The 17,063-nt window shown below is 50.9% G+C and overlaps 1 protein-coding gene across 2 annotated transcripts in view; it reads left to right on the top strand.

The window, feature by feature from the left end:
• Positions 1–11,285, top strand: part of LOC133071295 (liprin-alpha-1-like) — a 36,114-nt gene extending 24,829 nt beyond the window's left edge. For both annotated transcript variants that reach the window (XM_061163887.1, XM_061163885.1), the window contains exons 3-7: positions 387–556; positions 2,373–2,604; positions 7,340–7,491; positions 8,330–8,478; positions 10,449–11,285. In XM_061163887.1, coding sequence (XP_061019870.1) covers positions 387–556; positions 2,373–2,604; positions 7,340–7,491; positions 8,330–8,478; positions 10,449–10,555 — 810 coding nt within the window. In that variant the 3' untranslated portion in view covers positions 10,556–11,285. The remainder of the gene's footprint in view (positions 1–386; positions 557–2,372; positions 2,605–7,339; positions 7,492–8,329; positions 8,479–10,448) is intronic.
• Positions 11,286–17,063: the final 5,778 nt, after the last annotated feature.

Genomic DNA, 17,063 nt, shown 5'->3' on the forward strand with positions numbered 1-17,063 from the left:
TCTTCTACTCCAGGGGATCTTCCCGACCCAGGGATCCAACCTGCCCTCTCGAATTGGCAGGCGGATTCTTTACCACTGAGCCACCTGGGAAGCCCCCAGTTAAAAGTATTAGTTGGCATAAATGTCTCAAGATTTATTATCTTCTGGCTATCAATTTGCAATTAAAAACTGGGTAATAGAATGGTTTTAGGATAACATTTTTTCCCTCTCAAACTGAGAGTTTAAAGCTGTGAATAAGCAGATTGAGATCATTGACGTTGACATCAATGAGAGACAGTCGGTGTATTCTGTTACAGTGGCCATGTCATCAGGTGAGTATACAGTAAGAAGTGCACTAACGTTTATGCCCAGATCAACACACAGTGACTCGGCCCCTTTTATTTCAGTTGAGACAGCAGGCCCGCGTGCCAGCCACCGTGGCCCAGGCCTTCGAGAGAGACGAAGGCGTGTCTGATGGCGAGGGCGACGGGGTCACCCTCCTCAGCTCGGCTGCTCAGCTGCCGCCCAGCGGGCAGATGCTTCAGGAGCAGCTGGACACCATCAATGAAGAGATCCGGTGGGTGTGCCCGAACTCAGCTCCCCAGAAACTGGGCTTCTCTGAGGAGCTGTCTTCTCCTAGGAGAAGTCTGAGTGTTCCATAGTGAGAACACTGACTCACTGACCACAGGCCTGCTTCAAGGATTTTCAGTTCTGAGATCGCCCTTGATGAGAGAGCTGAGTCAGCCAGGGCGTTCTGTCCACAGCTGGTGTCAGCACTCTGTGGGGCGGGGGGTGTTGTGGGGTGTCCCCGCACAGCTCTGAGCCCCAAGGTGGGAGACGTGCCGAGATGGTGTCCTCTGTGGCCCGTGAACCCACCAGCACTGAGGGTTCGCCCTCGTGTGTCCCTCGGAGCCTCCCACGTTCTGCTGAAAAGCCACCTGGAACAGAAAAGCTGAGGTTTGGGGTTGGCAAATTCCCACTCAGATCTGCATTTTCCTTTTTAACTTAGCACAGTGTGAAGATTGGCTTCTTGTAAGACACTGGTCCAAGGACATGTGTTTGAGTTTTTCTCAACTCATCAGTATGTTTAAGATGTTTTCTTTAGACACCGTCTTGGCAGTTATAACAGTTTACAAAGCGGGATAGAATCCGAAGGCCCGCCTCGTGGTGAGCAGGGGGCCCTGGGTCTGGGTGCGGCCGGGCGGCCGGGGGCCCCGAGGCCTGCCTGGGCCACCCCCGCACAGCCGTGCCTCCTGTCCTGAGGTTCCGTTCAGAGTGGCCGCGGGCCGGTGACCCTGCGCAGGACCCGGCAGAGCTGCTGCTCAGATTGTTCTCGTCACGTCAGCCCAGGCCGAGGTGCCCGTTCCTGTTGGCCGAGCGCGGGGGGTTCAGGGGGAAGGCAGGGGTGGGCGGCACACCCAGCAAACGCAGGTGGTGCCGCCTGCACTTTTGGCGCCGAGACAGACTGCTTTCTGGGCCGTGTTGGAGCACAGACGAGCTCAGAAAGGTTGTCTTTCCCCGTCCCCGCAGGAAATATGGAACGGTTACATATTAATGTTTCTATTTTTACAGCATGTTGTCAGGTAAAAGTGATTTTTCCTTATGCAATATGTTGACTTGATGTAAGTGGTAAATTCTGTCCTTCAACTTGTCACCAGTGAAACTCTTTCAGGACGTATAAGTAGTGAAACTGGAGAGGTTACGATCTGCAAGAATCTAGTATTTTTTTTTAAAAATCATTTTATATGCATAATCTAGTATTTAAACTGCTATATAAAATCATCCATGACACATTAGGGGAGAAGAGCAGTAACCGTGAATTCTAGGTGAATGCGGCACATTGACATGAATCCAGAAACTCACACAAACCTGGGGTAGAACTTCATCAAGTGATGTGTTGGTACATATACACCCTTAAGAAAAAAAAAAAAAAAAAATCAACTCAGCACTTCATCTGGTCTGGAGACTTGTGTTTATAAGGTCAAGCTTGTTCGTGAATCGCTGTTTAGATGGTGCAGAGTTCCTGATTCCCAGTGGAAAAGACTCGAGGCTCTGACGTGCACCTCAGCCCTGAGAGCAGGGATGGTGAAGGTTGTCAGTTTCAGGTGTCTCCTCACGGGGAGAGAGTCGCCACCCAGGCCCCGTCAGAATGTTAGAGTAAATGAGTCAAATCAAACGTGAATGATCAGGGGCCAGTTTGTAAGACTCAATGCTAAGTTATACTAAGTTTGAGAATATTCAAAAGAGGGAAAGTCGAACCTTTTTGCTGAGATGTTAATTGAGCAACTGTTCCTGGAATTTGCTAGTCATGACACAGAATGCAAGCCCAAATTTGTTGTCCAGACACGTTCCTGTGCCGACAAAGGCAGGTGACGAGTTTTGCTCTCTTCTAGGTGGATCCAAGAAGAGGAGGAGAGCACGGAGCAGCGGGCCGAGGAGACTGAGAGCGGAGTGGGCAAGGCGAGCTCAGGCAGCCTTCGTCGCTTTAAATCAGTGAGCTCCCTCGACCTGTATTCGGCCTCCTCGCTTGCCAGCTCCTGCCCGCCCAGCAGAGTGCCCGCCACGCCCCGAATGAGGCGTCGAAGGCCAGCGCGGAACATAGACCGGCTGGGCACCATGCCTCTGGTATGTGTCTGCCTCCTCCCTGCCGCGTCCCTCCTCCAGCACACTGGTTTTCTTTTTTTGTTTGTTTTTGGTTTTTTTCTCTTTTTATCCAGAAGAAAATCAGGTACATTTGCCACACTCAGAGGTCTATGATTTTTAAAAGTACCTAGTCTTTAATCATTCTGTAATCGCACAGCGACCAATTAGTCTTGATATTTGGACCACCGGCTTAGCACGTCATCATGAGCTCAGCCACAGCCTGCCTCTGTGACTCTGGGCCTGGCCTGTGCTGGGCGCAGCAGCTGCAGGAAAGTTTCTGTTCTCAGGGAGCAGACAGCTTTGTGAAAGTAACCTTAGGCACTTCTCATGGCTTGTGAAAACCGTGCAGCACATTTTCCACTGGGGATGCCTGGCTGCAGGGTGCGGGGCATGCTGTGGGAAGAAAACCAAAAATCTAAACTGGTCTGCTTGCTGATGGACCTGGCCGCGCACTCAGGCCCGCTCTGCGTGTGAAACCAGGTGCAAAGCCCGGTGCCCCAGGGCCCCAGGGAAGAAGTCGGGCTTCCTCACTCTTCCGAGTCTAAAAACGGGATGACGACCTAGGGCTTTTGGTGACAGAGTGTGCGGCTGTAAAGCGCGTGTTCCAGCTTTCTTGCGTGTGTAGCTTAGGTTTCTGAGTGCATTGCTGTTTACCCCGTGAAATCACGTTTACAACCCTCTGCTTTGTACCTGCTCTTGTATTATCACTTTTTTCTGTTACCACCCATTTCACGTTAGCTGCATTGTTAGTCAGCATATCATTAAATTAACTGTGAATCATTTTAGATGCATGTGAAGTGGTAACTAGTCCATTTTGTGGTCTTTTGACACACTTTTTATAATTTGCGTCTTTGGCTAATTAGTTGGTATTTAAAATTCTTGACAATTTCTCTGTGGTTTCATGCTTGATTTCTTTCCGAATATTTGTAAAAGAACAGTTGTGTATATTTTGTCCTTGTTATTGGAGTTCTCTGACGGTGTGTCTGCTTTCATCGTTGGTTTGGATTTCCTGTCTCATCCTGTTGTCTGTTTAGCCGTTGTCAATCCAGACCCCAGCCTCCCGTCCCCGCCACCCCAGGCTGTAGTTTCCCCATCCATCTCCCCTCCCCGTCCGCCCACTTGCTCTGGTCTCAGCAGTGCTGTGTCCACAGAGTGTGTCCCTTTAGTCGTGTTTGTGCTTTTCTTCATGGCTCATTAAATGGTGTTTTTCCCCCATAGCAGTAAGTTTGAATTATTGTATCACTATGCAGTTACAAGCATAATGTAGATGGATCATACACTACATAACCTGTGCAATTTATAAATGAGAGTATGCTTACATAAAGAAATGATCCTCTAAGTGTAGAATTAATGGGCTTTTGACACAATCTCCTTTCTGTGTTGGTGCTTGTCTTTAAGACTGTAAATCTCATCAGCTTTTGCATGGTTAATGTCTCTACTAGACTCTTACAAAGTATCTTCTATGGTTCATAAAATGTGAAGACTCCACCTGCTATTATGCTAGCTTTCATTCTTACACATTTTCATAGGGTACCTGCTTTAATGAATTTATTTTCAGAAGTTTTAAATCAAATTCTAGGTAAGGATTTTACATTAATGTCCAACAGGTGGTTAGATTTCTTCAGTGTTAAAATAGGTATTATGGTAACTTCCTCATCAGTTAAATTACTATTTTAAAGTATAACATGCTTTTTATTAAGAGAAATAGGTTATAGAGAAGTTTGGCTGAGAACAGACAGCTGTTGAGGCCCTTTGATGTACAGGATGCTCTGCTCTAATAAATCACGATGTTGTATCAGACTCGTATCTTCATGAGTCATAATTCATAGTGTTTCTCTAGTAAATCTTGAATAGCTTATTTAACTTCTGTGGTCAAAAAAAAAAAAAAATGTTTTGTTTCCAGCTACTGTTCTCTAAGTCTTAATCTCACTTATAGGTTTGCCATCATTTTTGCTTTCCTGTATATTTGCCTATACTGATTCTTGAATTTTTAGCTTCAAAGTCACAATCAACCTGGTTTCTCTCCATTTCTTTGCATGCATCTATCAGCCTAGTGATTTAAGGAAGCATCGTCGAAAGGTAAACTATTTAGTAATTTAGCACGGCTTTGTTTCTCTGTGAAGTGTTAAAGAGTGCTTATCGAGTCACGTGAATGAACACTGTGTGGTTATGTACTGGTGAATAATTGACATTTTAATGGAAGTTTTGAAACTCACCCACCACTTAAAATATGCTGATGGTTCTGTTGGAAAAAGGTCATTCGTTGAGACAATTGTAACAGTTTCCCTTTCTGCCACTTGTTTGCTTTCTAATCATCTCATGCTTATTTATAATAGACATAGTAGTATTTATTATTTTGAAAATTTTTTTTTTTTGGCCATACTGCACAGCTTATGGGATCTTAATTCCCCAATCAGGGATCAGACCTGTGTCCCGGCAGTGAAAGTGCCAAGTCCTAACGTCTGGACCACCATGGAATTTCCGCTTAGTGTTTTCTTAAAAGCAATGACTGAATCAGAGCCATAGGTATTAGACTTGGGGGAAGCCCTCTAATGACGGGGGTAGCAGTGTGCAGGAGACTCTGCCCGCCAGGCACCATGTCGAGTGCTTTCCGAGCCTGTCATCTAATCCCGCAGACACCCAGGTGAGGTCCAGGCTGCAGTTATCCCCATTCAGCAGACGTGGACACTGAGGCTTCGAGAGGCCGGGCCCCGTGCCCAGGCTCACACACCCAGCAGTGCGGTGCGGACTCGTGTGATCAGAGCCTGGACACTTAACCGTGGGGCCGTCCAGCCCGCTTTCCTCCAGAGGCTCTCGTGTCCCTCACAGCGTCCCTGATGGAGGGAGCGGCAGGAGGGAGCTCGCTGCCTCTCCCCTCTGGTCCCTCGGATGAGCCCCTGTTGTTGGAGTCCAGTGCCCCGAGGGCTGGCCGTCCTTGTCCCTCTCCCGCTCCCAGCCCAGTGACCGACCACTCCTGGGACCTTCCCGCAGGTCTCGGGCAGCCGCGCTCCAGTTGAGGCAGCTCAGTGCCCGGGAGCCCTTCTGCTGGGCACAGCGGAGCTGCTCCATCACCCTGGGGCTGGTGGCCTGGGTGTGCCGCTCACCGGCTTTGTGGCCTGCTCTGCCCTTCTGTTAAGTGAGGACACGGTCCTGCCCATCCTAGTCACGTGGGCACCAGGAAGGCGGGCTTCCTCCTGGGGGAGGGCGGGCTTCCCTCCCGGGGGAGGGCGGCCAGGCTGGGGGCCCAGAGCCCTTCCTCAGGAGGAGGCCCGGGGAAGGTGCTGGCCGCGGCCCCTGACTTTGAGGCAGGTGTTTGTCTCCCCTGAGTCCACGGTCAACCCAGGAGTGTCACTTCCCCGCTCTGTTCTGTGTTGTTTTCTGATTTTTATAAAGGCTTATTGTAACTTGAATTTGAGATTGACCCCTGTTCAGTTCTGTGGGGATAGTTTCTAGCTTCTGTAGCCTTCTGTTGCCTGAGGCTTCTTGTTAGAGATCAGGGGAGGGTGCAGTTTATCCAGCCGCTGTTAAACGGGCTCAGCTGTATTTTGCACTGAGTCACTTTGTTGTCACCAAGCTCCTGTGGGGCTGCAGTGGATCAGTATTCTTTACAGAATCCCATTCAGAAAGGCACAGGTTAGTTGGTTAAAACAACACACTCGTTGTTTATAAAAATACTTGCCGTGCATGTTTCTACAGACTTCCCCTGGCTTAACCACAACCCAAATGTGTCAGTGAGACCTGTCTGGACCCTGAAGGGGTTAATCTGTTCCCCACACTGTTGCCACCACTGTCTTTCCTGTCCTCACACCCGGGACCAGCGGAAAAGCTGGGACTCCAGGAGAGATCATCTCTTTTTTTCCTTTTAATTAGTTTATTTTTTAATTGAGGATAATTGCTTTACAGAATTTTGTTCTTTTCTGTCAAACCTCAACATGAATTAGCCATAGGTATACATATATCCCTTCCCTTTTGAACCTCCCTCCCATTTCCCTCCCCATCCCACCGCTCTTGGTTGCTACAAGATCATCTCTAAGTGAAGACCTAGGGGTGCTTTATGTAGACCGCAGTGAGTAAATTACACTGAACTGCGTGTAAGCACTTGACTGTGTAGCCCCCAGTCGTATGTTACAGAGAAATACGAGCCAGACACATGGTGTTCGCATGCCGGGTTAGGTACCTTTCCTGTGTTTCACTTGATGTCACGGGTTCCAGTAACCTGCATCATCACTACAAATGATCTTGGGTGGTGGTACAAGCTGTTTCCTTTTCTCCTTCAAACAGAAAGGTCTGGAAGGCTTGCTGAGAGGTTCCTTACCCTTGCTAGTGGTGCTTCTGAGCAGCATCTGGCGATGAGCAGTCCTTTCATCAGGGCAGTTCCTGCCACGCAGGGTTCATGGTGCTGGCGTCGCTCTGCTGTCCTGCCCGGCGGGGCCATCTGGTCGCCGCATTCCAGGGAGGGCGGAGCCCCGCTGCAGGGAGGCTCCTGTCCGGGGTCTCTGCACTCAGTCAGCTGCTCTCGCTGCCCCACGCCCCGCTTCTCTACAAGACAGTCCTTTAAGATGGCATTAAGCTAGTACAAGGCCTTTTTTTGTACTTGGCGGATAGCATAGCTAATAGATTTTCAAATATGTTTGTGGTTATAATGTAAAGCCTGTATGATTGCCTTTTTTGACACAGTCTCTTGTTAGCCAATTTTACACTTAACTCATTCCCTCAGCTGCCAGCTCTACGGGAGGAGGTGCAAAATGACAAGAACACCATCAAATCTGAAACCTCGAGCCCTGCCTCGCCTGAGTCCGTTCGGCTGGAGCAGCTGCACACAGGGACGCTTCGTGCGGCCAGCCCCGAGGACATCAGGGACGCCCGCAAGTAAGGGGCCTGCGCGCCTCGTCAGTTTCAGGAGCCCTGCGCCTCTTGTCTTGAAAGAGGTGGAAGCATGATTTTAAAGGAATCGCACTGGATGCGGTGCCTGTGTTCAGTGGTGAACTTCAGATGCTGGGGGAGAAGAGCTCAGGGACCTCAGTGATTTTAGAAAATGTCCATCTCTGCTGATAGACTCCTGTGGGAGCTTTCTTCCTGCTCTTGCTAGATGTCTGCCCGTCCGGGGTGCGTTCCTGATGGTGATGGCCCCGGGCCTCTCAGGGTCGCTCTTGAGGGTCCCTCCCTTTTCCTCGAGGGTCTCCTCTCAGGAGACTCTGTCCCCTCCTGTGGCTGACACTGTCCTCATTCAGACTACCGCCTGCTGAGCTCCCGTCCTGAGCCAGGAAGCCCCTGACGGAGGGCACGAGTGGTCTCCTGACCAGCAGCCCTGCGCGGTGACCGTCGCTCTCCTGCCACGGCCGGGGACGGTCACCCTGCGGGAGGCGGGGGAGCTGCCCAGAGCGGGGGAGCTCGCCTTCTCTGGGAGCCTCGTCACCTGACAAGCGGCGACCCTGAGGGAGGGTTGGAGCGCCCTCTGCACCGGCTGGCCTGGAGTCAAGCCCTCCTCGGGGGCAGCTCGAGTCAGAGACTCTCAGCTTCCCGGGGCCCATGTCTGCGGCCGGGAGCCCCCATTGCTCGTGTGGAGTGTGGTTGGTGAAGCAGACGCCACTGTCTGCTCGAGGTGGAGGCGCGGGTGTTGCTGGTGGCCGGTTCTATCAGTCGGTCTTGGGGAGGGGTGTGTGTTTGCATGAGGGCGCTGGTTAAAGGGCGTTTTCTGTCCCCGAAGCTCGACGGACTCTCAGGACGGCCCCGGGGGCAACCCCAGCAGCAGCAGAAGCCAGGATTCCATGGACAAAGCGCCAAAGAAGAAGGGCATCAGGTGCTCCATCGGCCGCTTGTTTGGCAAGAAGGGAAGGGGCCGGCCTGGACACCCCGGTAAGGAGGCCTTAGGACCAGGTGGGTGCTTCCCCGTTCAGAGGAGGAGGGCCTGCAGGCATGTCCCTTCTGTGTCTCCTCCGCTGCCCCATGAGGCTCCTGTCACTCACGCTCGGGGTCCTCCTGGGAGCAGGAGCGGAGGAGGCGTCTGTCTTCTCGGTGGGTCCGAGATGATCGGATGAGTTAATGAGTGGGTGGGTGGATGGATGGATGGATGGATTAGTGAGTGGATGGATCGATGAACCGATAGCTGGCTCGATGGGTGGATGGAATTTGTGAATGGATGGATGGATGGATTAGTGAGTGGATGGATGGATGAACAGATGGCTGGCTGGATAGGTGGATGAACGGAGGATGGAATGAAAAAGCAGATGTTTATACTCCAGTGCTAGAAACATATTCTATGAAGTTGATTGAGTAGGAGCTGGCAATGATTGTTTCCCCCAGAACAGTGACAAGTGTTTGGAAACGGCCCAAGTGCTCATCAGTGAGGGGTGAGGTGCAATCTGTGGACACCCCACAAGAAACAGCTTCCTCCTCCTTCCTGCCACCTTCCCCATCCCCAGGAGCTCTCAGGGGTTCTGCCCATGCCCCCCACCCCACCCCACAGCCACACAGGTCCTCCTGGGGTCTCCTCATCACACAGTGTTATCATCAGGCCCCATCTTGCTCGGCTTCATCTCCTTGAGGACAGGGAATGTTCATGCCTCTTCAGGCAGATATGTGTGAGTGTCTTGTTTGTGCTGGGTGTGGGATGTACAGGGGTAAGTAAACCAGATGTGGTCTGGACCACAGTTAAGTGACAAGAGAGAAAAAGGAGCAGGTTATTAAATGCTATCCCTCTTATTAATAAATACAACGCTGAGATGGTGGTGCATTGATTATATACCAGATGCTGGATGTGCCCCTTCCCAAGCAGGTGCTGCCACCTCCCGATTTACAGAGGAAGACACAGTGATGGTCACGCGGTCAGGGAGTGGTGAGGGCAGCTTCACACCCACGCAGTGGGACCATGCACTTTGCCGAGCCCCAGCCACCTCTCTGGTGGATGCAACAGGAATGAGATGGTTCTATGGCATCACTGATTGAATGGACATGAGTTTGAGCAAACTCCAGGAGATAGTGAAGGACAGGAAAGCGTGGAGTGCTGCAGTCCACAGAGTGGCAGAGAGTCGGACACAACCGAGTGACTGAACTAAAGCCTGAGTGTGTGCTAACCTGCTTCAGTCGTGTCTGACTCTTTGCGACACCAGGGACTGTAGCCCACTAGCTCCTCTGTCCCTGGGATTCTCCAGGCAAGAATACTGGAGTGGGTTGTCATGCCCTCCTCCAGGCCATCTTCTCGACTCAGGGACGGAACCCACATCTCTCATTATCTCTTGCATTGGTAGGCAGGATCTTTACCGCTAGAGCCACCTGGAAAGCCCCAGTGAACACTGACAACTAGGAAATGCAGAAAAGAAGGGCTGCTCCTAATTTAATCTGGAAGAGCAGCAAGTACAGGTTGTGTTATAGCCACGCTTTCCGGGAAACAGACTCACTCAGAAGGACAATGCAGATAGTGGAGTGCAGTTTATTACACCGGCGGGCCCAAGGCAGAGTCTCCTCTTAGCCAAGGACCCCGACCAGCATTTGTGAAAATCTTTTATACCCCATGTGTATGATGTGTACGTGTCCAAACCCACCACCCCAATTCCCTTGAGACTTATATAAACAAAGGTAGGGTAAATACAACTACAATAACCCCATCATTCACGGGTTATGTGTTCAAACAGTCAATAATCAATAAGCCCGCAGTTACATTCCAAACAGTTAATAACCAATAAGCCTGTGCTTACATTCTGATAGATAGTGTCTGGAGGCAGGGGTGATTAGTGTCTGTTTTCTCTTAGGTGATGAGTAACCTGGATGTGATCTTCAAGATTCCCCTGTCCGGAGGGGGTCTTATCCTTCCATTGTCGTTCCCACAGGCACTAGGCAGAGAGTTCAGAGTCCACTGGAGAGGTGGCCGAGCACGATCAGCACAGACAGGCCTGAGATGGAGTCCAGGCCTTATGAATTCCTTCTTCAGTTGTAACGAGGAAAACACACGATGAGGGACAACAGTGCCGACAGAAACAAGCAGGGATGCGTTCACCCACATAAAGAAAACATCTGTGCCATTCGGAAGAGGAGCCCGTCAGCCCTTGGAGGGACAGTTGGAACCGGAATGAAAACCGAGGCCATGGTCAGCAGTGCCCACACACACGGCCCATGTGGCGTGGTGTCACTCACCGGGCTTCCTGCGTCCCCAGAGCTGCTGGCGGTAACATCTCTGAGCGCTAGGCTGGGCAGCGTCCCCGAGTGAGCTAAGGCATCACTGCTGTCCTTCCAGTGCTGCTGCGGGGCCCTCTGTGGGCGGCCACCCTCATCCCCTGCCCCACTGCCCGCTGGGGCCCGACTGTCCCCCTGGGATCCTTTCAGCCCTTGAGCTTGGGTGTTCCCAGCCCTCCACCACACCAGACTGGGACGTAACTCAGGACTTGGGCTTGAGATATCAAGGCGACTGAATCTGGAAGGACACAGTCCTGGGGCCCTTGAGAGAGCAGGAGAGCAGAGCCCCCACGGGGAGGAAGCAGAGTCGGGGAACGTGCCCACAGCCACGGCTGCCTCCTGCACAAGTGCCCCTTCGCCTCTCCTTGACCTGAAACAGACCCCAGCTGCTGCTGCTCCGCAGGTGCTTCCTGTAGATGCACCTCCTGCAAGAGCTATTGTCCTGCGGCTCTGGGGCTGCCTGAGTGTGCTCAGGAGCATCAGACAAGTGGAGCTGCCACGCCTCATACTAGAGGTGGGGGGCCTGATAGTGGGGAACGGCCTGAGGCTGGGGGAGGGTCTGAGGGTGAGGGAGGGCCTGATGCTGGACTAGGGTCTCATGCTGCGGGAGGGTCTGATGCTGCACTAGGGTCTCATGCTGCGGGAGGGTCTGATGCGGGAGGTGCCTGACGCTGTGGGAAGGTCTGATTCTGGGGGAAGGTATGATGCTGGACTAGGGCCTGATGATTGCGGGGAACATCTGATGCTAGACTAGGGTCTGATGCTGGGTAAGGGCCTGTTGTTGGGCAAGTGTCTCATGCTGGACTAGGGTCTGATCCTGGGGGAGGGTCTAATGCTGGGGAAGGTCTGATTCTGGACTAGGGCCTGATGCTGGAGGAGGGCCTAATGCTGTGGGGAGGGCCTGATGCTGGGGAGGGTCTGATGCTGGCGGAGGGCCTGATGCTGGGGGAGGGCCTGATGCTGGGCGAGGGTCTGACGCTGGAGGAGGGCCTGATACTGGACTAGAGCCTGATGCTGGGGGGGAATGTCTGATGCTGGCCGAGGGCCTGATGCTGGACTAGGGCCTCATGCTGGGGGGAAACGACTGATGCTGGGGGGCAACCTCTGATGCTGGACTAGGGCCTGATGCTGGACTAGGTCCTGAGGCTGAGGGGAAACGACTGATGCTGGGGGGCAACCTCTGATGCTGGACTAGGGCCTGATGCTGGGCGAGGGTCTGATGCTGGGGGAGGGTCTGATGCTGGGGGAGGGCCTGACGCTGGACTAGGGTCTGATGCTGGGGGGGAATGTCTGATGCTGGACTAGGGTCTGACGCTGGACTAGGGCCTGATGCTGGGGGAGGGTCTGATGCTGGGGGAAGGTCTGATGCTGGGTAGGGTCTGATGCTGGACAAGGCCTGATGCTGAGACAGGGTGTGATGCTGGAGGAGGGTCTGATGCTGGGGGAAGGTCTGATGCTGGACTAGGACCTGATGCTGGGGGAGGGTCTGACTCTGGAGGAGGGTGTGATGCTGGGGGAAGGTCTGATGCTGGGTAGGGTCTCATGCTGGACAAGGCCGGATGCTGAGACAGGGTGTGATGCTGGGGTAGGGTCTGATGCTGGGGGAAGGTCTGATGCTGGACTAGGGCCTGATGCTGGGGGAGGGTCTGACGCTGGAGGAGGGCCTGATGCTTGGGGAGGGCCTGATGCTGGACTAGGGCCTGATGCTGAGGGAGGGTCTGATGCTAGACTAGGGTCTGATGCTGGGGGAGGGTCTGTTGCTGGGGGAAGGTCTGATGCTGGACTAGGGTCTGATGCTGGGGGAGGGTCTGATGCTGGGGGAGGGTCTGATGCTAGACTAGGGTCTGATGCTGGGGGAAGGTCTGATGCTGGGTAGGGTCTGATGCTGGACTAGGGCCTGATGCTTGGGGAGGGTCTGATGCTCTGGAAAGGTCTGATGCTAGACTAGGGCCTGATGCTGGGGGAAGGTCTGAAGCTGGACTAGGGCCTGATGCTGTGGGAGGGTCTGATGCTGGGGGAGGGTCTGATGCTAGACTAGGGTCTGATGCTGGGGGAAGGTCTGATGCTGGGTAGGGTCTGATGCTGGACTAGGGCCTGATGCTTGAGGAGGGTCTGATGCTCTGGAAAGGTCTGATGCTAGACTAGGGCCTGATGCTGGGGGAAGGTCTGAAGCTGGACTAGGGCCTGATGCTTGGGGAGGGTCTGATGCTAGACTAGGGTCTGATGCTGGACTAGGGCCTGATGCTGGGGGAAGGTCTGATGCTTGAGGAGGGCCTGATGCTGCACTAGGGGGCCTGATGCTGGGGGAGGGTCTGATGCTCTGGAAAGGTCTGATGCTAGACTAGGGCCTGATGCTGCGGGGGAACGTCTGATGCTGGGGGGAAGTCCTGATGATGGTGGGCAGCCTGCTCCCAGATATACGCAGAGTTGTGATGATAAACCTCTGTGAGAAAGCTTTTTTTCATACTTCCCTGACCACCTTGCTGTGTTCTTTTTTCCTGAAGCATAACTGCTGTGCAGGATCTGATTTCTGCCATACACCAATATGAATTAGCCATAGATGAACGTATGTCTCCTCCCTCTTGACTCTCCCTCCCGCCTCCCCTTGCTACAGTCTTGTTTCTCTGGATATATGAATGATAGACTGTTGGCTAAAATAACAGAAAAAGCTCCCGCACACAGGCGTGCACACGCACACTCCCTAGTGCATCACTCGGGTCCGCATCAGGGTTGCCCTCGGCCACCCCGCCCTGGGATCCACGGTGAGGCTTGACACCCACACTTTGTTCCCATCCTCGGCCCGCTGCCCACGCCTCCGCAGCAGAGGGGCCCTGTCCCCGCAGGTGCTGAAGTGATGGAGCCTCTTGCCTCCAGAGCCAAGAGCATGAATACCAGGTCGGTCGTCCTTTGGGGACATCTATGCTTCCGCCTTCTAGCCTTTCCATTGTATCCATCCGTTTCTCTTAACAATGTCCGATGACACGGGCTCCCATTACCAGCTCTGGTCTGTTCTCAGAGTACAGCTTACCCTCGGCACACGCTATTGGCAGTGGGAAATTTTCCTTCAGTACTTTATTGAAAGAAAGCAATAAATAATACTGTGATAAAAATAGTTCAAAAGTAGACTGTACGTACTTTGTCACATATTCAGGAAGTTCACCAAAGATTACTAGAAAAACAGAATGGTAACAATGAATTGTACAAGTAAATTAAAGGTGGAACCCACATGTAAAGAGACATGCCGTCTCTGTCTACTGAGACATCACTGCATAATAAATGACGCACTGTGATCTGAACGCATCTCTTGCTGGCTTTTGTAATGTGCTCCTGGAAAAGTAAAAGTTACGTTTGCTTCTTATACAATCCAAAATGGCTATGTCATCAAAATCTACAAATGTACGCCTAGGTCCATTCTTTAAACATGTTTACAGATATAAAAAGATGATTTACATAGGAAAACTAAAGCCTTTGTTAGAGTTGCTCTACGCTATCTGTCTGTGGTACGTGGCTCCTTCACCGTCCAGCGCACCGGCTCTGCAGCGGGTGCAGGGCATCGCGATTGGTCCCCGAAGAGTCTCAGTGGAGAGAGGCATCCAGGTCCTCAGAGACCAGGTCACGGGAGAGATTGTCATAGTCATCTTCTAGCCATGCTTTCAGCCCAAGCTTCACTAGAAGCTCACATTCAACACCCAGTACTTTTAAATCGCTTCACTCTGCAGAGAGAAAGCATTTCTTGCTAGAAAAAGTACAGTTTAGGTCAGTCGTTAAAATAGAACAATTGGTTGAAATTAAGTTCGCTCATTTCAGGGTGAGTGTTGGAGAGCTCGGTTACATTCTGGAAGGATAATGCACACCGTGTCATGATGATTTTACACTTGCAGGAAAACCCCTTCTCTCATGGTTTATCATTTAAAAATTAAACAAGAATAATTACAATAAATGCATCATTTACCAAAGCCCTATATTTGTTCATAGGATTTATACAGACAAGCATTACAGTACATTCATTTGAAAGACTAAAATCAGATATCAGAACATGAATTGATCTGAAAGGATATTTATAGCCTGGCTATACAAGAAAAAGTATATAAATGAATTCATAAGTTTACATAAATATAAGAAACATTAAATTTTAAAACATTTTCTCTATGGTATTCATGAATTTTTCACTAATTAAAAAGTCTGTAATAAAATACCTTAGGGGCCATACAACAACTTTAAACAGATTAAAGATCGCATCAAGTTCAAAATGTCGTCTTTGTCGTATTCTGGACGCTGTAAAATCACCTGTAGAATTAGTGCGGGTAAACTGGAAACACACACAGAGACGAGTCAGTCCTGGGGCGGCGGCTGCTGAAGGTGGCAGGAAGGAGGGGGAGGGCTGTTCCTTGTGGGGTGTCCACAGATTGCACCTCACCCCTCACTGATAGCACTTAGGCCGTTTCCAAACACTTGTCACTGTTCTGGAGAAAACAATCATCGCCCAGCTCCTACTTAATTTCCTAGAATATGTTTCTATAATTGGAGTGTAAACACCTGCTTTATTCATTCCATCCTCTGTTCATCCACCCATCCATCCAGCCAGCCAGCCATCTGTTCATCCATCCATCTACTCACTAATTCATCCATCCATCCACTCACTAATTCACCCATCCATCCATCCACCCATCCATCCAGTCAGCCAGTCATCTGTCCATCCATCTACTATTATCTACTCACTAATCCATTCATCCACCCATCCATCCATCATCCATCTGTCTATCAATCTATCCATCTATCCAACCACCCATCTGTCCATGCATCTTTCCAACCACCCATCCATCCATCTACCTATCTAACCACCCATCCATCCATCCACCCATCCACTCATTAATCCATCCATCCATCTGTTCATTTATCCATCCATCATCCATCTGTTCATTTATCCATCCATCCATCCATCTTTACAATGCCTTCCTTACATCCTTCGTTCCTCAGTAGAACTTTACATTTTTGTGCAGATTGGTATCTTATTCCTCTTAAGTTTAATCATAGAGTATCTCTATTCCCCCCCCCCCACAATCTTGCTCTTTTTGATTGCATCCTTTCTCCACTGTGATTTCCAGGAATTACACTGATTCTTTTGCCAACAATAACTCTGGAGAGTTGTTAGCATCTGACTCCCTGACAGAGCTGTTCTATTATTACCATGTTTCAGCTGATACTTTTGTGTTTTTCAGGTAGGCCATTATATCATCTTCAATCACTGGCTAATTTATTTCCCTCTTTCAGCTATCACAATTATTATTGAATTTTCTTGTTCGATAGCACATTCTAGAACTTTCAGAGCATTGATAATTAACAGAGGTGATCACAGCATCCTTGACTTGTCCCTGACTTTAATGAGACCACTTGTGACACATCACTATTCAGTGTGATTTTGGCCCTTGGCTTGAAATAGATGTTTCCAACTGTTTTTCAAAGCTGTCCTTTTTGGTTTTTGAAGAGTTTTTTAGTGGGAAGATGTTCAGTTCTATCCAAATGAAGTGGGCGACAGAGGATGAGATGGTCAGCTAGCATCACAGACTCAGTGGACATGAGTTTGAGCAAACTCTAGGAGATAGTGAAGAACAGGGAAGCCTGGGGTGCTGCAGTTCATGGGGTTGCAAAGAGTAAGAACGACATAGCAATGGAACAACAACAACAGTGGGAAGATGTTGAGTTCTATCCAGTCTCTTCTTCAGCATCAAGTCAAGAAGACCACACGTGGAGTGGAATGTAGGAGGCCATGATTCTTCTGCTCTGGCCTGTAGCTGCCCCCTTTGCCACGCTACCTTGCAACATTTCCCGTCAAGAGACACAGCGTATTTCTGCAGCTTCTGGGCTGGCCTTGTGACTTGGCTTGGCCAACAGAAACAGGCAAAGTGACAAGCCTCACAGGGCCTTGAGAGCATTGCTCTCTGGCCACTTCCCTGTGAACAATCCCAGGCCAGCCTGCTGGAGGACAGGACTCCCATCATCATCCCTGCCAGCAGCCAGCTTGTCCATCATGAACCATGGCTACTCTTGAGCAGCCAAGCTCAGCTGACCCACCAGCTGACTGTGGATGCAGGACTGTCCCCACTGGAGATCGACCACACATCTAGCCCCAATCAGCCCCCGACCCACAGCCTGATGAGAGATAATGGGTGGCTGTTTGCAGCCACTAAGTTCTGGGCGGTTCACTGTGCAACAGTAGATAACCACAGAAAGGCTGTTCTCTTTTGGCCTGTTGAACATGAACTGATGTTTAC

The sequence above is a fragment of the Dama dama genome, chromosome 16 (genome assembly GCF_033118175.1).
Source record: "Dama dama isolate Ldn47 chromosome 16, ASM3311817v1, whole genome shotgun sequence".
NCBI lineage: Eukaryota > Metazoa > Chordata > Mammalia > Artiodactyla > Cervidae > Dama > Dama dama.